At 41.6% G+C, this 21,073-nt stretch overlaps 1 protein-coding gene across 3 annotated transcripts in view; it reads left to right on the top strand.

Annotated features, from left to right (window-relative positions):
* The first annotated feature begins 6,531 nt into the window (after positions 1–6,531).
* Dhx9 (DEAH (Asp-Glu-Ala-His) box polypeptide 9) overlaps positions 6,532–21,073 on the top strand; it is a 31,933-nt gene continuing 17,391 nt past the window's right edge. The window contains exons 1-9 of one of the 3 annotated variants that reach the window (XM_030246403.1): positions 6,536–6,687; positions 10,348–10,480; positions 11,338–11,478; positions 12,971–13,088; positions 15,239–15,354; positions 16,031–16,179; positions 17,658–17,796; positions 18,511–18,557; positions 20,937–21,073. In XM_030246403.1, the coding sequence (XP_030102263.1) occupies positions 18,527–18,557; positions 20,937–21,073 (168 nt within the window). In that variant the 5' untranslated portion in view covers positions 6,536–6,687; positions 10,348–10,480; positions 11,338–11,478; ... (3 more) ...; positions 17,658–17,796; positions 18,511–18,526. Of the gene's footprint in view, positions 6,688–10,347; positions 10,481–11,337; positions 11,479–12,970; positions 13,089–15,238; positions 15,355–16,030; positions 16,180–17,657; positions 17,797–18,510; positions 18,558–20,936 lie in introns of all 3 variants that reach the window. The other 2 variants (XM_011247918.3, NM_007842.2) reach the window with 2 other exon arrangements.

Below are 21,073 nucleotides of genomic sequence, written 5' to 3'. Positions count from 1 at the left end.
ATCCTGCTGAAGGAGTGGCTGGTTGGTTATTGTCTCCCTGGCTGCGTGTGGTCCTTGTTACTTGGGAGGACATGTTGAGATAACTGCTTTGTCAGACGGCAGCCCTGCCCTCGGAGGAAATTGCCCTCCTCCTGGGACTGGCTTGTTCCTAGAGGCTCTGCTTTTCCTGTAATTCAGGATCATTTCAGCTTTACAAAAGTTATCGGCCTTTGGGTAGAGGGATATCTCAAACGGGACATGGTAAACAGCTAAGCTCTTGTTACTCTTCTTTCTGTGCCTTCAGCCTTGAAGAGGAACAAGTTATATTATGAGATGACCCAAAGCAAGGGGCAGCTACAAAACCAAGGCGAGAGCCATCCTGTGTGCTTCAACAAGAGGCCAATGTTTTTAATAACAATAATAATAATTTTGTAAGTGCATGCTATATTTTCCTAGCTGCAATTCCTAAAGTTAGGTCTCAAACCTGGGGCAAAAGGCTAACTGAGGCGCCTATTTAACATATCAAAACGGACCTGGCTGCCAGGTTCACCCAGTGTTCCTCAGTTTCTGCCTCTTACAGGATATGGCTGGCATACCCTACCTCCTACCCTAAACTTCTCTAGCTCAGGGGCTGAGCCGTCCTTCCCCCAGCTGCCCTTTCTGCATAATCCAGCTAGTTAGTCACCTGCCCTTTTCCCTCTATTCCCCTCCCCTCCCCCTTCTCCTCACGTGACCAGACTCTCCTTGACATCCCTGCCTCTGGCTGTGCTTGCCTTTTAATCTACAATGAACCTTCTTCTTCCCCATACCCAGGAGAAGTCATGTCCTTCCTTTCTCTTTCCTATTTTCATTCCCCTAAGACCCCAATAAAGTTCTTATGCTTTCATAGTCTCTGAGCTTAATAATATTTAAGAGATAATGTATTTTGACCAGCATAGTGGCACACACCTTTAACTTCAGCATTCGGGAGGCAGAGGCGGGTGGATCTTTGAGAGTTTGATGCTAGCCTGGTCTAGAGAGGAAGTCTGGTCAACAGATAGGTCTGTTAAAACAAAAACCATTGCCGGCCTTTAATCACAGCACTCAGGAGACAGAGGCAGGCGGATTTCTGAGTTCAAGGCCAGCCTGGTCTACAAAGTGAGTTCTAGGATAGCCAGGGCTATACAGAGAACCTCCCCCCAAAAAAATTCCTGCCTTAAAAAACAAAAACAAACCCAAAAAATGAAAAAGAAGAGGAGGAAGAAAGACAATATATTCTAATTTGGGGGAAACAGTTTATCCAATAAAACATCATTTCCTACTTTATTTACACATTAAGCTAAGTTACTGAGAACTTCCAGTATGCAGATAGTGTGGGTTCTGGTAAGAGACTTTAGCCCAGCCAACAACATATCAATCACTGTGGTCACAGAGCCTATTTCCAGTGTTGGCTTTCACAATCACTCTAAAAAAGCATCTACAGAACAACCATTTTGTACTAAGTGCTTACATAGGCCTCCTAATGTGTCATCTTATTTATTTATGAGACAGAATCTCATGTCACCTAGGTTGACCTTGAACTCCTGCTTGAATAGCCTCCTAAAGATCAGATGGCAGGCATTTACCTCCGCACCAACTCTCTTTTGTGACACAGTCTCATGAAGTTAGGCTGGCCTTGAGCACCCTAAATATCTGAGGGTGACCTCGAACTTCTGATCTTCTGTTTCCTCAGGCTGGGATTATAGGCCTGTGCCACGATGCTAGGCTCACACTACTAATTGAGCTACATCTCTTTTAGAAATTACTGCAGGTTCATATTAAGACATGAAATTCCCTTTTAGGCCAGGGCTGGTACAACATACATGCCTTTAATCCCAGCACTGAGGCGACAGAGGCAGGAGGATCTCTATGAATTTGAATCTACATAATGAGTTCCAACATAACTATAACTACATGATAAACCCCTGGCTTAAAATTATATTTTACACCACACACACACACACACACACACACACACACACACACAATCTTTGTGCTCACTCTACAATCTCTGTTTTCAGCATTGGCAGCCTGAAGCTTGTAGCAGAACTATGCACAGATGCGGCCCTGAAGTGGGAGAGCATTAGGAGAGAGCAAGCAAACTGTATGCAACAATAGAATGCTGTGAAAGGAGGAAGTATCCTCAAACCAGAGGACAAAGTGTTCTCAGAGGTTTTCTGAAGGGGTGAGGTGGGGGAGAAAAAGTTACTTGTGACCTAGCCTACATGGGCCTGAAGTGGAGGAGGAAGGCCCCAGACTGGAGAAGAAAGTTACAACTCAAAGTTGTCTCAGGCCTTGCTATCAGTGGGAGAGCTGAGCTAGCTGCAAGGGGGAGTGAGAAAATTCTGTGAGAGCCTCAAGGTTGTGGCACAAGGGGATAAGGGAAGAGAGGGAGAGGAAAATAGGAGAATTTACCTGGGGGGGTATTGGGGGGATGGGAAGGAGAGCAGACAAAGAAGATCTATAACTTAACAGTAATCAGTAGTCCAGTCTCTCTCTCTCTCTCTCTCTCTCTCTCTCTCTCTCTCTCTCTCTCTCTCTCATCTATCTCTTAAATATAGAGGATTGAACACAGGGCTTCATACATGCTAACCAGTTGCTCTCCTGCTGGGCTCTCAACACCCCCCAACCCCCATTTTATTTTGAGATGGAGTCTCAGAACAAGTTGCCCTGGTTGGCTTTGAGCACATTCATTCTGTAGCCCAAGCAGGCCTTAACCTGTGGTCCTCCTGAGTCTGTCTCCCATACAGCTGGGATTATAGGCTTGCTGTACTGGGCTTGGCTTTTCCCGCAGTATGGATGTGCTGGAGGTTAAAGTCAGGGCTATACGCATGCTAAGCCCAATCCTTACCAGTGAGATGCTAAACCCAATCCTTACCAGTGAGCTACAACTCTAGTCTCATTGATTACCTTTAAAATGTTGTATCTACCTTAATATTTCACAGCTTGCATTCAATTATATATTTACATTAAATGCATGTGTGTGAGTGGTGTGTGTGTGTGTGTGTGTGTGTGTGTGTGTGTGAAGCACAACAACATGACCTGTGTGGAGGTCAGAGGACAACTAGAGGGACTAGATTCTTTGATTTCACCATGTGGGTCCTGGGGATCAAACTCAGATTCCCAGGCTTGTTAGCAAAGACCCTTTACTCTCTTAGAAACCTCACCTTTTTTTTTTCCCCCGAGACAGTGTTTCTCTGTATAGCCCTGGCTGTCCTGGAACTCACTCTGTAGACCAGGCTGGGCTCGAACTCAGAAATCGCCTGCCTCTGCCTCCCAAGTGCTGAAATTAAAGGAGTGTGCCACCACCACCCAGCTTGTTTTGGTTTTTGGTTTTTGGTTTTGTTTTTTTTCCGAGACAGGGTTTCTCTGTGTAGCCCTGGCTGTCCTGGAACCCACTTTGTAGACCAGGCTGGCCTCGAACTCAGAAATCCACCTGCCTCTGCCTCCGAAGTGCTGGGATCAAAGGTGTGCGCCACCACACCCGGCTAAACCTCACCTTTTTTAATTTTCTGGGTTTGTTTTGTTTTGCTTTGCTTTGTGGAAGGGTCTTAGTGTCTCAGGACTGTTGAGGGGCTCAACAGAGAAGACTGCTCTGACGTGGGTTTAAGCCAATAGAAAGTCTTTATTAGCTGGGTGGTGACTACTCTGGTGTTTGGGATTCCAGTGTAGCCCTTTGCCTTTCTCAGGTGAGCTTTGAAACATAAAAATCAAGTCCTAGCGGGGCGTGGTGGCCCACGCCTTTAATCCCAGCACTCCGGAGGCAGAGGCAGGCAGATTTCTGAGTTCGAGGCCAGCCTGGTCTACAAAGTGAGTTCCAGGACAGCCAGGACTACACAGAGAAACCCTGTCTCAAAAACACCAAGAAAAAAAAAATCAAGTCCTGGGTTGATATCCTTCACTTAAAAGAGCAGGTCCACAGAAGCAGAACCACGGGAGAAATTAGCACAGTTAGTAAGTTTTCCATAACTGTGGACTTTGATGGATGGAGACTTTTAGTTTTGGCAGGCGGTGCTGTCTCCACACTGAGTTTACAGCCTGGATGGTACAATGAACAGTGCTTACATCTTGGAGTCAGTTGTGCTTCAAAGGTCTGGCACCGTGTCACAAGGATGGCCTCAAACCTGCTTATTGAAGACGCTGACCTTGAATCCTGATCCCCTTGGTTCTGGATCCTGACTGCAGAGATTACAAACCTTAGGTGCCATGTTCAGTTTCTTATGATATTAGAGCTGGAACTCAGGATGTCAGGGACTCCAAGCAGCACTCTCTCCACTGAGCCCAGCTCTTTTTTTTTCTTCAGTTCTCTTCCTGGAATCAAGGTTCATACTGCTCTCCTTTCTACCAAATATCCCAAGAGACAGAAATTAGGGGGAGGAAATAGATATCCTGCTGTCTCTGGGGATTTTTTTTTTTTTTTTTTTTTTGTCTCAAATCTTTTTCTTGGGGTAAGTTCAAGGGCGGGAAGGTCACAGTGAGACAATGGGTAGAAAATCCTCTCGGGCTGGAGAGATGGCTCAGTGGTTAAGAACACTGACTACTCTTCCATAAGTCATGTGTTCAAATACCAGCAACCACATGGTGGCTCACAACCATCTGTAATGAGATCTGAGGCTTCCTTCTGGTGCATCTGAAGACAGCAACAGTGTAACAGTGTGTACTTAGATATAATAATAAAATAAATCTTTAAAAAATAAAAATAAAAAAAGAAGATCCTCTCAATGGGCCAAGTCTTTTTTTCTCTGCGGGCTTTGGAAAGTTTGGAAGCTGGATCACCCGGGGTCAAGATCTGCATTTTTATTTTCAGACAAAGTCACATGAGCAGAGAGGAAGAAGCCACCCCACAGGGGCCCTGTAGAATTTAGAACACCGTGTGAAGGAGGCAGGTCCTTAAAATAGAGAAAGGGTTGGTGAAAGTAGCAGAAGTGAAATTTCTGTCAGTCTGTGTGTTCTGCGCTGACTCCCTTGTCTCTGCACACTAGGCAAGCCGACCAGCAGAGGGCTGCACTCACCCTCTGGCCTGAGGAGTTTTAAACACCGTTCTCCTTTGGAAGTTTCCATAATTCTGTTCGCATGGGTGGAGATCAAATCGGGGCTTGAGGCATGCTAGTTTTCACAAAACAACAACAAACAGACAACTAGGTTGGGGATGCTGGGCTTGAGTGTAGCTTAGTAGTAGGGTAACCTTGAGTTACTCTTCAGTACTTCAAAAATACAACACCCCTCAAAACAAGTATTAAACTCAAGAGTCTTCTCACTTGAAGCTAAACAAAACACAGGATTTTGAGATAATTGGGAGCATGCCTTTAATCCCAGCCTGAGGGGTGAGGGGTGGGGCAGAGGCAGACAGATCTCTGTGAGTCCCAGGACAGCCTGGTTTACAAATCCAGGATAGCCAGGGCTACACAAAGAAACCCTGTCTTGGAAAAAAAAAAAAAAAAAAAAAAAGAGTCCCTCGTCCCTCTCCCCAGCCAAAAGGTAAGTGGAGAAGTTGTGTCTTGAGCTAGGGTTTTCTTTTTGGTGGGGTAATGGGTTTTACTACAATGGGATTAATGGCATATACCACCACCCCTGGCAATAAACCAATAAGCCAGGGCTCTCTTTCTTGTCTTAGATTCATTTTACTTTATGTCTTATGGCCTGTAGGTCAGTGCACCATGGTTGTACCTGCTGGGTCCCCTGGAATGGAGGTTATGGTTGTGTGTGAGCCACTGTGTGATTGAGAACTGAATCCAAGCCTTCCACAAGAGCAACAAGTGCTTTTAACTTCTAAGGTTTTTGTTCCTTTGCTGTTTAGACAGGATCTCATTATGTTGCCCTGGCCTTCCTTAAACATAGACCAGACTGTTTTGAACTTACGGAGGTCTGTCAGTCTCTGTTTCCTGGGTGCTGTGACTGGAGGCAAGTGCCACCATGCTACACACTGCCTGCAGCATTTTATTTCTTTTCTTTTTTCTTTTTCTTTTGGTTTTTCGAGACAGGGTTTCTCTGTGTAGGCTTGGCTGTCCTGGAACTCACTTTGTAGACCAGGCTGGCCTCGAACTCAGAAATCTGCCTGCCTCTGCCTCCCAAGTGCTGGGATTAAAGGCATGCGCCACTACTGCCCGGCTGCCTGCAGCATTTTGATGAAGCAGAAATACTTCAGTCCTTGTATTTTAACATACAGCACCCATAAATACATTGCTTTGGCATATTTTAAAGTGGCTATTCTGATAAACTCTGAAAGGATTAATCCTGTAACACTGCCCTTACGTAAGATAAACTATCAAAAAGGAGATCCATGGTGGCATGTCTCTAAATTTTGCCTTCAGAGGTGGAGGCAAGTGGACTGCGTTAAGTGGTGGGCTAGCTTGCTCTACAAAGACAAAGGCAAGGAGACATAACTTCCAGAAACCAAGCTGGTTAGCGACTGACAGGAAATTATGGGCCTAGGCCAGCAGATCTCGCGCGACCTCAGGTTTGGCGCCCGGAAGTGGTTCAAGCCCCGCCCCCTCGGGGCGTGCTGGCTCCGGAGTTGGCCTACCGCGCAGGCGCGAGTCGCCGACTCCGCCCCCTGGGTCCTGCAGTCGGAGCCATTTCGCCGCTGCTTCCATGCGGGTGAGGTGTGTTCTTTCGCCGTTCTCGTGGAAGGTTGGCGCTGCGAACTCGCCTAAGAAGGCTGTGCTCTCGGGCACGGAAAAGCGGAGGAGGGTAAGAAAGGGGGCGTTGCGGCCCCGGACGCGGGCTCATTGCTGCGGGCCGACGCCGGCCTCCGCGGCTCAGCCGTGGCTTTGTTGTGAGGCGCGGGCGGGCGAGCGTGTGGGGGAGGGGCAGCGCGGCGGGTACCCGGATTTACGGGCCGTGGGCGCCTCGCGCAGCGGAGCTCCCGTGGCCCTAGGCCCTGGGGTTCCTTGCACAGACTGGCCGCTCTCGGAGGCCTCTTCCTCACTCGGCCTGACGGGCGGCGGGTGTCTGTAATCAGTTGCGTGTAGGGGTAGCGGCTCGACGCCACCCGGCGCGTGGTGGTGGGGGGTCGTCCGCGGTTCTAATCCGGGACACCCGGGCCCCGTGGGGGTGCCCGCTTTGGGGTCCGGGGCTTCGCTGCAGGTCCTCCCGCTCCGCACTGGTGACGGGGCATGGCTGGGTGGGGCGGGATGAGGAGCAGGTGGTAGGAAAATGAATGCATGATTTAGTAAGTGATGGCGGAATTACACCGCGCAACGGGATAGCCCCGCTGTAGATAACGGTCGAAAGGGAGGGCGCCTCAGTCTGAGGGGTGCACGAGCCTGAGTCTGGCTTTGAGGTGCACAGTGTATCCGCTCCAAAGGGCAATGAGAGATCAGTTACGCCTAAGGCCAGACCTTCCTGGAGGAAGGGAGGGCCGGCCACGTGACCTGAGGGTGCGAAAAGAGATGAAAGAATTTGTTTCCGGGTGGCAAGAATGAAAACACAAAATTGGGAGCCATGACTCTAGCCTTTCATTCCAGCACTGGGGTTTGGTGGTGGAAGGTATTGTTCGATCTCTTGAGTCCGGGGCTACTACACATAGAAATCTTGTCTCATAAAACAAAATTTGATTTATTCCGATATGTGTGTGTATACGAGTATACGTGTATACGTATCAGGTAGTGGTGGCAAGTGAGAGAGGAGCTGTAGAAAAACAAACGAGTAATAGTGGAGGCATTTCTGGAGCCAAAACAGCAGGGCAGATGTGACATGATGGAAAATTTGGCATCCATCTAGGCTCTCGACAAGAGGATAAGTTCTAGGTCTGTAAAAGAAGTTGTGGGGTTTTTGTTTGTTTTTTTGGTTTTTCGAGATAGGGTTTCCTCTGTATAGCTCCAGCTATCCTGGAACTCACTCTGTAGACCAGGCTGGCCTCGAACTCAAATCCGCCTGCCACTGCCTACCAAGTGCTGGGATTAAAGGTGTATGCTACCACGCCCAGCTTGCTATTTTATGTAAATAACTACACTGTAGCTGTCTTTGGAAACACCAGAAGAGGGCATCATCTCATTACAGATGGTTGTGAGCCACTATGTGGTTGTTGGGATTTGAACTCAGGACCTCTGGAAGAGCAGTCAGTGCTCTTAACCGCTGAGTATTTCTAGGGGGCCATTTATACTCTTTATTCTCCAGTTTTCTTAAATTTCCTCAGTTCAAAGTAATAAAAGTAAAACCAAACAGTACAATAGGCAGTTTAAGGATTAAATAGTTCCTAATCTACTAAGGATATCAGCACCACTTTAAGGATTCAAGAAATAGCTGTGAAAGATCTTTGGGGATCGGATTAGAATTTCCAATTGTGAAGTTGGGTTGCAACTAAGAATATACTTAGGTATAAATTTATTACTGAGATGCCTAGTTAGTTTATAGATGGGAATATTAGTATTTTCCTCGGGTAAATTTTGGAGCCTTAAGGGCTGTATCGATCTGTTTGGACTTAGTTAGCATGAATGTTTAAAATTAAATGGGTTTTCTAGAGACAAAGGGGTTTGATAGGCCCTATATTTTGTTACTCATTTACTTTGTACATTTACTTATGTTGGGGGTTTTTGTTTTGGAGACAGGGTTTCTCTGTAGACTTGGTAGCCTCCAACTTAAAGAGATCAGCCCTTCTCTGCTCTCCAAGTGCTGGAATTAAATGCCTGAGCCAGAACAGCCAGACTTGTGAAGGAGTCTATTGTCTTTAGCTTCTTTTTGTTTTTTCGAGACAGGGTTTCTCTTCTTTAGCACTAGCTGTCCTGGGATTCACTCTGTAGACCAGGCTGGCCTCTATGTCTTTAGCTTCTGAATTTGTATTATCTGGCTTTGTCATCTGCTTTACCAAATGACTAGTCAAAGTTGGTGAGCCACAAGACTATTGGGGTCAGATTTGGTTGGTGTGCGATGTCATTTTACAGCTTACTGTAGTAATAGATCTCCTCTCCTCTGTTCTAAATGATTTTTTTTTAATGCATGAATATTTTGTGGGTATGTATATGTACCATTTGCCAGAAGAGGGCCTTGGCTCCCTTGGGGCTAGAGTTATGAATGTGTATATGCAAGTCACCTTGTGATGCTAGGAATCAAACCAAGGTCCTCTGAAAGAGAAATGGCTGTAAGAGAAAGCACTGAGCCATCTCCAGCCCCAAGAAGTTTTTGTTTTGAGATTGTCTCACTATGTAATCATAGGAGGCCTAGAACTGGTTATGTAAATCAGAGTGGCCTTAAAAAACTGCTGGCCCCTCCCTGGTTTTTGGTCTGTTTATGGTAGCTGAAGCCAGTCTAGGCTATAGGTCAAAATAAAGGTTTTATTTAGATTTTAGCTTGATTATATACAAATTGTGGCCATTTCTGTAGTTTTGGTGGGTTTAGTTTGTGGAGAGTGCTATATGTAACCCCAAGTAAACTTCTGTTCATAGCCATCTTCCAAGTGAAGGTTACTGGGTACCAAAGTTAAAGACGTGAGTCCCTACCTGCCTGGCTTTGTGTGTGTGTGTGTCTGTGTGTCTGTGATGGTATTTCTTGATATAGTGAATTTGAATTTGTGAGTCAGTCACATGGGACTTTTGCTTAAATTTTCTTTTAAAAATATGCCTTTTATTTTTGTGTGTATGAGTATTCTGTGAGTTTGTGTACACTTGGATGCCAGGTACCTTGAGAGGTCTGAACCCTTAGAGCCAGTGATGTTTGCCAGTCGCAAGTGGCTGAATCTGTATCTTCTCCAAGATCAGTAAGTGATCCTAACCACTGAGCCATCTTATCTTTTTTCTATTTCATTTTCACTTAAAATTTCTCTGGAAAAGAAAGTAATAGGGGCTGGAGAGATGGCTCAGTGGTTAAGAGTGCCAACTGCTCTTCTGAAGGTCCTGAGTTCAAATCCCAGCAACCACAGGGTGGCTCACAACCACCCGTAATGAGACCTGACACCCTCTTCTGGTGCATCTGAAGACAAGTACATTGTACTTAGATATAGTAGATAAATCTTTTGACCAGAGTGTGCAGAAAGTCTTGAATTCAAATTCCCAGGAGCCACATGATGGCTCACAACCATCACTACAGCTCTAATGTACTCATATACATAAAATAAATCTTAAAAAAGTAATAGAATGTGACATGGTTCTCATTGCTGGGAGGGATAACTTTAAAGCAAGTAAGATATTCATTGTAGAATGTAGGATACAGCATAAAATATTTGAAATTAAAAATCAGTCTACAACAATAACCATTGTAGGATATGTGTATAATTCAAATTTTACAGCTTGTATCTTTTTTACTACATGCCATAGACTTCAATTATATTAAAATTTCTTTATAGGTAAGTTTAAGAGTAGTGTGATAGAATGTATGAGGTTTTGCTATCATAATGCTTTTAACTTGTTTTCTTAGGTGTGAAGAAGACACCTGAATCATGGGTGACATTAAAAATTTTCTGTATGCCTGGTGTGGCAAAAGGAAGATGACTCCAGCCTATGAAATTAGAGCAGTAGGAAACAAAAACAGACAGAAATTCATGTGTGAGGTACATAAAGAATACAGTTAATTTATATACTTGTGAAGTTCGTCTGGTTTAAAGGAATGTTTTATTTGGAAAGGCTGAACTGTTGCAGGTTGTAGAAGAATTTATTTTGACTTGGCTGGTTTTATTATTTTCAAAGAAACATTATCTTGCAATACTTGGCTAGGGAAATTATTCTAATGCTTAAAAAACTTCCTTGGTGCTAGTAAGTCAGAAGATAAAATGTTTGCAATTTTACATTTGGGGGGTGGGTGTGGTTAGAGTCTTAGTTAAGGCATGCACCACCACCCCTGGGTTCTCTGTTTAGAGAAGCAAAGTATTTAAAAGAAAGGTAGTGTTTTCCCTTAGTTATTATAAAGTTATTATTAAATTGCATGGTTGGGTGTGCACAGAAGCATGTGAAAATCAGGACAGTTTGTGGGACTTAGTTTCTCTTGCTCTACCAGTCTAGGGGATTCAATTCCAGTTCATCAATTTGGAGGCAAAGTGCTCTTGCTTAGTCCACTTGCTGTCTTGTTTCCCCCTAAACCCCACAGAGTTCAGTGGTGGTGGTTTAAGGCCAGCCATTTGATAGGCAAGTACTGTCCACAGAGCTTAGTTAGATACCCAATCTGAAAAAATTTAAGTGTGGAAACCTGAGCCGCTTAAATTGATACTGTTGAACCAGTATGTCAATGAACAATTCAGCTCCACGGTTTTAGTTAAATAATCCATGTGTTGCTTGGGTATGTTAAAGGAATATTTACTTATGTAGTGTGTCTAAAACAGTTGTATTTTGCCTTTAATTGGCCATTTATTTTTTTAAATCCTAGAATTACCCAGCTTTAATTCAACTTTTTTTCCCCCCTTGAATCTTAAAGGTTCGAGTAGAAGGGTTTAATTATGCTGGTATGGGCAATTCCACCAATAAAAAGGATGCACAGAGCAATGCTGCCAGAGACTTTGTTAACTATTTGGTTCGAATAAATGAAGTAAAGAGTGAAGAAGTTCCAGCTGTTGGGGTAAGTATTTATGACCAAGAACTTGATATTTTTGTTTGCTTTCCCCTTTCTACCCTTGGGTTCAAGTTAACAGATTTACAGGATGTGTCTACAAATACACTGTGTGCAGGGGCATTATATGAAAGGATATAGTGGCTATACAAAAATGCATTGAGTTTTAGAGACACAGTTGAGATTTTTTTCTACCTGAAATGTGCAGAAAGAAACCATACCTTGTGAAATTTGTCCTTTCCTAAGGCTACCAATAAGCACTAAAAACACAGCCATTCAGACATGCCCCCAAAGAGTATGAACAGACAGCATTTAAAGTATATTGTATTACTAAGCCATGATGCTCAGAAGTACAAGAAATTAATTTTTGACTCAAAAAATAAAAATTTTCAAATTATGTGTTTCATTGGGGTTAAAGATGTGTGTTCTAAATTCTAATAATGTTGGGAGGGGGGGATAATCTGGGCTTGATGGTGCAGGCCTGTGGTCTTAGCAATATGGCAAATTCAGGCCAATTAGGCTATTGTATGACATCTTACCTTAAAAATAGCAAATTAACCAGAAGTGTTGGGACATTACCTTTTTTTTTTTAAGATTTATTTATTTATTATATGTAAGTACACTGCAGTTGTCTTCAGACACTCCAGAAGAGGGCGTAAGATCTTGTTACAGATGGTTGTGAGCCACCATGTGGTTGCTGGGATTTGGAAGAGCAGTCGGGTGCTCTTACCCGCTGAGCCATCTAACCAGTCCGGGACATTACCTATTACTATTGTCGTTTAAGCTCTCAATTGACTTGGACAGTGTACAGTAAAAGGGAAAGAAACATGTATAATTAACTGTAATAACATTTAGAGATTTCAACACATGGCTCTAAATGAAATTATAAATTGCCTTTATTAATGGTTAACTCATGTATTCTCAGGACTTAGACCCAGAAATTTGGGCAATCCTGATACTATCGATCATGCTGTTTAAAAATGGATTTTTCAAAGGAACAGGCATTTATTCACTATAACATTAAATACTTTATACTTCTGTACAAGATAACTCTTGCTTATTTATCTTTGAGACAAGATCTCACTTTATAGGCCATAGCTCTAACTATCCTGGAACACATGTAGACGAGCCTGCCTCTGCTTCCTGTAGTGGTTTTGGTTTTTTGGTTTTTTTGGTTTGGTTTGGTTTTTGTTTTTTCAAGACGGTTTCTCTGTGTGGCCCTGGCTGTCCTGGAACTTGGATTTGTAGACCAGACTGGCCTCTAACTCAGAAATCCGCCTGCCTCCGCCTCCCGAGTGCTGGGATTAAAGGCGTGCGCCACCACCGCCCGGTTCATTCCTAAGTTACTTGAAACTTTGTCTTCAAACAAAGGCAGAAATGGGAAAAATACTATGGGGAAGGATGTTTAATATATGGGTATCTTTGAGTAGTCTTGAGTCTTCTAGTTTCTGCAAAACAAACAAAAACCCCAAGTACTGACACTTGACTTTTCCTCTTGTAGATTGTACCACCCCCACCCATACTTAGCGACACCTCTGATAGCACAGCAAGTGCTGCAGAAGGGTTACCAGCACCAATGGGAGGACCACTTCCTCCTCATCTGGCTCTCAAAGCAGAAGGTAAGGGACTTGAATATATGTACTTAATGGAGGATAACACAGTCATGCTTGGTCACCTCACCTTGTCATTTGTATAGAGAAATCAATAAACATGTTTATTAGGTGATCCCATTCAAGCAGCCACTGTTTTAGGGTTTGTTCTGTTTAAAAGATTTAAATTTATAGCTGTTTTACCTGCAATACTTATGGGCCACCAAGTGGGTTAAAGAATTTTATGAGTTGCCTTTTATATGGCTGTGTATCAGGCTTAGAGGGCTTTGCACATATTAGATACTCTGTGGCTGAATTTTGTATTACATCCACCTTTTGTTTTGCCCTACCTGTATACCTGTAATAGGATTTGTGGATTCTAGTCCTGCTGAAAATTTTATTTGGGTTATTAAGAGCAGAGTAAGATTTTGACCAGGTTTCTAACAAATACTGAAACACAATTTACAGCATCTATCCTATTGTTTTGACTTGAACAAATTATAAAACTATATACTAATCTGTCACTTTAGAGTTCATGCATATTGATGTTTGCCTGCAGTACCTGCGGAGGCCACAAGAGGCCACCACTCCACAACTGGAGTTAAACCTGAGCCTTCATGGGTACTGCATATCAAACATAAGTCTTGTAAGAGAAACCAGTGCTCTTTATCTGCTGAACCATCTCTTTTGCATCCCACTCTGGTTTTATATAGAGTCAAAACTTTTAGGGGCTACTAATTATTAGTCCTGGGGTTAGCTTTCTTTTCAGAATTAGGTTTTGTGTTTCTGTTTTTATTTAGGCTGTAATTTGGAGAATGAATTTACACTTTCAGATTCTCCTGTTTCTACTTTCCCAAAGCTGGGCTTCAGGCTTGTTTACCACACCCAGTGTTATTCTGTGGTGAGGGTTGAACCCATTGCTTGCTTGGTGCTTTGTAGACATCCTAGCATTGTATTAAACAAACTTCATTTTCAGCATCTCTAAATGTTTTACTTAAAAAGATGTATTGCTTTTGGGCCAACCACGGTGGCATACTCACCTTTAATCCCAGCACTTACTTGGGAGGCAGAGGCAAATAGATCCTCATGAGTTCAGAGGTGTTCTGGTCTACATACCAAGTTTTGGTACAGCCAAAGCTAAATAATAGACTGACCTCCCCTGTGTGCTTACATATTGTATTTGAGGACCCCCCCCTTTTTTTAATAGCACAAGTGTATAGAAGACAGGACAAAATACATTCAGCATCCAATATAGACTCAGATTATTAGGTTCATACCTTTACCAGCTAGACATTTCCTAGTCTGGATAGTTTTGTGCTTTGTTATTTATGTATAAAAACAACTGAAATAAGTATGTCTTAAAGTACACATTAGGGGGCTGGAGCGATGGCTCAGCAGTTAAGAACGCTGACTGCTCTTCCAGAGAGGTCCTGCCTTCAATTCCCAGCAATAGCATGGTGGCTCATGACCATCTGTAATGGGATCTGATGCCCTTTTCTGGTGTGTCTGAAGACAGCTACAGTGTACTCATGTACATAAATAAAGTTTAAAAAAAGTACAGATTAGTGCTTAGGAGAAACTCAACCAAGTATGAGTACTTGTGTTCTGTACCCCACCAGCATCCATATTGTGTAGACAGATGGTTCTGTGGGAAAGTTGGCCTGCTAGGTACCTAAATATGCTAGCCCAGTGAAAAGCTGGTCAAATGAGAAAGGGTTTATTTATTCTGCTTTATAGTCCATGACAAGATTGAAAGTGGCAAAAGCGTGGACAGCTGATCACCTGGCAGAGAGCAGGGAATTTGTGCTGTTAATTGTTAGTTTTCTATTTTCATTATCCAAGCAATGGGACACTTACAGTGTCTTATCTTCTCTCATTAACCAAGACAATCTCTAACAGACCATACTACCTTGGGATTAAGAGTAAAGTTGCCAGTTAACATTAATTATCAGACTAAACTACTTGACTGCTTCCTGGAGGTTACACTATGGCTTCCACATGCATAGACATAGACAACCATAAATAAATAGGCTGACCAATACAGTCCTGATTATTTCAGATGTCCTTGCAGATTATTGAAAACCTGTATACAAACATGTAGTCAGGGACATTTGTTAAAATATGTAGCTTTCTTCCCCCAAACTTGGTTAGTTAAAAGAGCAATTTTCTTTTTTTAATAGCAGAAAATAATTCTGGAGTTGAGTCTTCTGGCTATGGCTCTCCTGGACCTACTTGGGACCGAGGAGCCAACCTTAAAGATTACTACTCAAGAAAGGAAGAACAAGAAGTACAAGCGGTGAGGAATCTTACATAGTGTTAATTTACATTTTTGAAAATGCGACTTGGGATTTATTTCACAGCAGAGTTGAGTACCTATACAAGTTAATAGCACATTGAGTTGTTGATTTGTTTGTTTTGAGACAGTCTTCAATCCCAGGCTGGCCTTCATTCCAGTGGCCCTAGCTAGAAAGCCTATTTTACTAGTTGGTTGCATAACCCTGGTGTACATGCTTGTAGTCGCAGCATTAAAGAGAGGGTCAGGAGAATGACTAGTTCAAGGCCAACCTGGATTATAGTGTTCTAAGAACATAGTGATATCCTATCTCAAAAACAGGCTCAGGCTGGAGAGATGGCTCAGTGGTTAAGAGCACTGACTGCTCTTCCAGAGTTCCTGAGTTCAAATCCCAGCAACCACATGGTGGCTCACAACCATCCGTAATGAGATCTGACGCTCTCTTCTGGTGTGTCTGAAGACAGCTACAGTGTACTTATGTATAATAATAAATGTTTAACAAAAAAACAGACTCAGTGATAAAGTGGTTGACTAGCCATGTTCAAACCCCTGGATCTCAGCACTACAAAAATAAAAATCTGACTTTATATTGAAAAAAAAAAACCCAAACTGTACATTATTATTGTACCTTATGTAAGTGTAGTAGTGCAGCCAAATTTACTCATCATTGATTCTACAGACTCTAGAGTCAGAAGAAGTGGATTTAAATGCTGGGCTTCATGGAAATTGGACACTGGAAAATGCTAAGGCTCGTCTGAACCAGTATTTCCAAAAAGAAAAGATCCAAGGAGAATATAAGTACACCCAAGTGGGTCCCGACCACAACAGGTTTGCTTGTTTCACTATTTTCCTTGTAAAAAGTTAAGGTGGTTTGACTTTATGCTTATTAATTAAATGTTACTCAGTTAACTGTGTGCATCAGCAGTGAATTGTAAAAAGATAAATATATAAGAATTACTGACTTGTAGTTTACCATACTTTTTTTAAAAGAATGTAATGCTATTCTATTAGAAGTCCTGCAAAAATCTGTTGCTGAACTTTGATGTCAGTTAATATCTACTGTGGTGGTTTGCTACTAGTTGACCTAATTGGCCGGAGGCGGTGATCCCTCCTCCCGCCCAAGTGTAGTTATTGGCGATATCTTTAAATACTTAAATGGTTCTGGTATGTTTTGTTGTCTTAGAAGTAGATTGTATGTATTACCTATATCCAAATTTGATTTCAGTTTAATGTTGGCAGCTCTTTTAAGTATCCCGTTACTTGAGTACCCTGAAGTTAAAGGATCGCGAAGTTCTTAAATATGGTTTAAATTAGAATGCCTTTTTTTTTCTGTTAAGCTTTTAAAACAATGTAAGGGAAGATATGTGACCGTATGTTTCTCAGCCTGCTTGATGTTCTTCCTAAGAGCATTCCAGGGTGTAGTACTTATTACTCCCAGGAAGGCTCATACAGATTAGATTTCTCAGGGAGGCACTGTATTTTTATTGGAAGAGAAAAGGAAGTGGTTCTCAAAATATTTTGATTCGATTTGCTGTCTTTAATTATACAAAATAAATTATCCAAAATAAATTTAAAACATTTTTCTGAAATTAAAGTGTTCTCCCTTGGGTGCAAGTAGCAACCCTAAAATTATTACACAAAACAAAACAAATTGACCACGTACTCAAAATGATGAGAGCATGGCTCCTCCTGCTTCCTACTACTTTGTTCAGTCCTGAATTCTCAAATACTATATTTAGTGTTATATTTTTAAGAGTGTTCTCTGTTTTGGTATCCGGATTTAAAAAACAAAACTCCCAGGCTGTAAAAAGACTTCATTTCCTTTAATACTTTGTCTACAACTTATTGTACTTGGCAGCTCCTGGTGGTTTTTCTCTTAATAATTAGAAAGGCTGGCGATAAGAGCTCAGGGTTGGAACGTTTGTATAGCATGAATAAGGCCCTGAGCTCAAATTCCCAGCATTAATGTTACTACTACTACCACTTTTACTATTTTTATCTAAGTATTCCTGAAGCTCATTGAATTGCTGCCCCCCACCCCCCCCCAAAAAAAAAACCACCAACACTTGATGTCAGTATTTTACTGATTTCTGATGTAAAACAAAGAATTCAGGACAAAACAATGTAAGAGGCAGACAGTTGGAGCTGGGACACATTGCTCCTGTATGTCCTTTATTGAAAGGCATAACAGACAGCAACACCAGAGGTCTGTGTTCATATACACATGTGCTGATGCTTAGGCTGAACTAAGCAATCACATGGGAAACTATTGTAAACTGATTTCTGGTGTTGCTGTTCCCCCCTAGGTGGAGGAGAATGAGATTGAGTGCTGACTTTAAGCCTGGCTGAGAAACATACTGTCATCGGTGTCATTAATGAAAGGGTGGATGTTGTTCCCCTGAAAGCCAGTGGCCTTTGACCCCCTTGAAGCCCTTGTGCCTGAAGGTCAGTTGACAAAGAAGTTGAGGAAGGAAACTAACTTTTTTCCCCTTAAGTTTCTCCTAACCTTTTATTCACAGCACAAAGTCAAGTTTGAATGTGCCTGAGCAGTAAAGGACCGGCATAAAAACCTAAAACCTATATTTACTCCTAGAGCCTGCTAGCAGTTTTAGCTATCTGTAATGTGAAAAATGACTTTTGTTCTTTAGGCCCTGGTTTAAGTATCTAAAAAAAATAGGCTAAATTTTTTTTGTAACCAAGGACTTCTTCCAGCTTGAGATAAATTGGAACTCTGCTACAGGTGCTACTGGTATATAGTGGTTGCATGTATAAACTACCCTAACAGGTTGCAGTTGTAAGTTAGTTCAAAAACTTTTGAAGAGTCTGGTGTGTTTCTTAGCTCTCCATTATAAACAATTTTCTTTCATTGAAAGCATTTTCATATTCAGACTCCAACCTTGGGATAAAAACAGTAAATCAATAATCTAAAACCATAACATTTTCTTTTCATGAAAGAAAGCTCATCAGCTGTTTTTACCTAATGACATATATTTGCAGTTTACATACTTTCTGTTCTAGGATTGGACAAAAAAATAAGTGTTCGAAATGGTTTTTGCTATAATTTTTGTCTAATGCAGTTGGAAATCCTCCCAGACTAGGGAGATAATGGAGTAATTTACAGTGGTAAATTTCTAACCTTGTTTGTATATGTTGTTACAGGAGCTTTATTGCAGAAATGACCATTTATATCAAGCAGCTTGGCAGAAGTAAGTGTAATTGCTTTTTTAAAATGCTCTTAAACATGTTTGCAGAAATATTTTTACATTGAAGGCTTGAGCTACTATGATAGAACATGTAACAATGTAAAGAAGTCATAAAATTTTCCATGAAGAGAATTTTAACCTATTACATTAATAGAAAAATTTATTCATTTAAAGGAACAATAGATTGAGTACACATAGGGTCTTAGGATTTGCTAATATTGGCAAGTGAGAGAGGGAAGGTGTTAGCAGGCTAGGGAAAGTAAGGCCAAGGAGGTGCACAGTGGAGAGAGCCCTTTGTCCTAATAAGCAGCTGCCAGTGCCTGTGGGAACTCATTGGTCTAGGTCTTGGCATATGCCAAAGAAATCTATTGGTAGCAAGGTTTAGGTCTCAATAGTACCTGCCACAATATTAATATTTTATAATATTATTGATCTTTAACACGAGCTTATCTCCCCATCTGCATATGCAAAAGATGCCAATGTAATATTTTAGTGATCAAATAAATCATAAAGGATTTTTAAAGTTCTGGGTTAAAATAGGAAAATGGAATTTAACGAGGGTTGGATTGGATAATAGAATTAAACGCCTAAAGATAGCTACTTGACTACATTACAGCACCGTCAAAGCTATTCATGTTGATAAGTGCCAGTATGCCCTGTATGGATTGCTAAGGTATAAAGAGGATTGCCCATAAATTCCAGTCTAGTTTGGGTTTCAGAGTGAAATCTTGCTTTAAAAAACAGGATGCTAGACAGTGATTGCACAAGCCTTTAATCCCAGAAGTTGGGAGGCAGAGGAAGGGGCATATCTGAGTTCGAGGCCAGCCTCTAGTATACAGAGTGAACTCCAGGACATCCTGCGCTACATAGAGGAAAACATGTCTCAAGGAACAAAAGGAACAGTAAAACCCCAAACAGTTTTTAAGTGTAGTCTGAAAGTAAATAGGTAAGATTATAGATTTAAAAGATTTGTAGACAATTAATTAGAAGATTAGGGCTGTTTATCAGTATAATGTGCAAAAATTGTTCTTTTGTGTTGGGTTTCAATGCTGTAGTAAGTTTAGATTTAGAAGGACCTGAAATACATCTTTTCTATGAAGTAAACCCAAAGCTAAAAAGTGTGAGGACTGGTGGCTTGTTAGAGGAGTATTTGCATAATATTCTGGGGCCTGGGGTTGATCCCAAGTACCACATAAGCTAGGTAAGGAGGTGCAGACCTAGCACTGGGAGATGATGCAGAAGAATCAGAAAAGTCTGTCCAGAATGAGGGTAGCAATACAGAATATGTGAGACCCTCTCTGTAACAACAACCAAAAACAAAACAAAAAAAACCCACTTGTTGGAGGCTATTGCTGTGGTTACCTGAGACACACTCAACCAAACAGAAACCATGAGATCATTAACCCTGAGAAAACATAGAATAGATGATATCCATGTTAGATGATAGGCTTATATTCTTTTTATTGAACACTAAGATTAAGACCTATCAGGTATGTTAGGATACAATAGGCTCTGTACCTGTTTTACTGACAGACTTTAATTTGTACCATATATAACAGTGGCTCAATTCATTTGATCAGGAGAGTTAGAAGAAGGTTCTGAAATACTTTGTAAAGAATTCTGCAACTTAACAAAAATACTTATATTTAGTCTATGGAAAACTTTGCTGTATAATTTGTAGTCGGTAGTTTTCACTTGTTTTTTATTTTGAATCAGCTCCTCACCATGTAGCTCTGACTTGTGTAGAACTGACATTTTGTGTTCAGTCTGTTTTTACTTTGATACTTTAAAGCATACTGAAGTAGTTGTGACAGACTAATGGACTTGTAAGTAAGGCTTTTTTTATAAACCTTGCTCTCATTAAAAGTTGTTTTGGAACCCTGGGCTCACATAATCTTAAACTTCAGAGTTAATTAAGTAGAAATATCTTAAATCTAAGCAGTGACTGTATATTCAATTTTGTCTTATACTTGTTTTCAGTTTTTTAAATTAATTTAATGACATGCAAGTAATGAGAGTTTAGTGGCTAGAGAGATGGCACAGAGGTTAAGAGCCCACTGGATGCTCTTCAAGAGGTCCTGAGTTCAATTGCCAGCAACTACATGGTGGTGCACAACCATTTATAATGTGATCTGGTCCCCATTTCTTGGCCTACATGCATATATTCAGGGAGAATACTGCATACATAATCTTTTTTAAAATGTCAATATTGTGCCAGTCTTTATCAAAATGATTAGTTGTTAGGTTGTAGAATTTTCTTTGGTTAGTGAATAGAATGGGAAGGTCTGTGCTATAATTTATATTAATGGTTCTTTAGTACATAAATATCTAGTTGTTACGGTTCTTTACACAGCTCATTTCTGTCTTTGGTAATCTTTATAGGGATTTTCGCACGTGAACATGGATCTAATAAGAAATTAGCAGCACAGTCATGTGCCCTCTCACTTGTCCGACAGCTCTATCATCTTGGAGTGATTGAGGCTTACTCTGGGCTTACAAAGAAGAAAGAAGGAGAGAGA

Source organism: Mus musculus, chromosome 1 (genome assembly GCF_000001635.26).
Source record: "Mus musculus strain C57BL/6J chromosome 1, GRCm38.p6 C57BL/6J".
Taxonomy (NCBI): Eukaryota; Metazoa; Chordata; class Mammalia; order Rodentia; family Muridae; genus Mus; species Mus musculus.
Note: the sequence above shows the minus strand (reverse complement) of the source record. Positions and strands in the feature narration are given on the sequence as shown.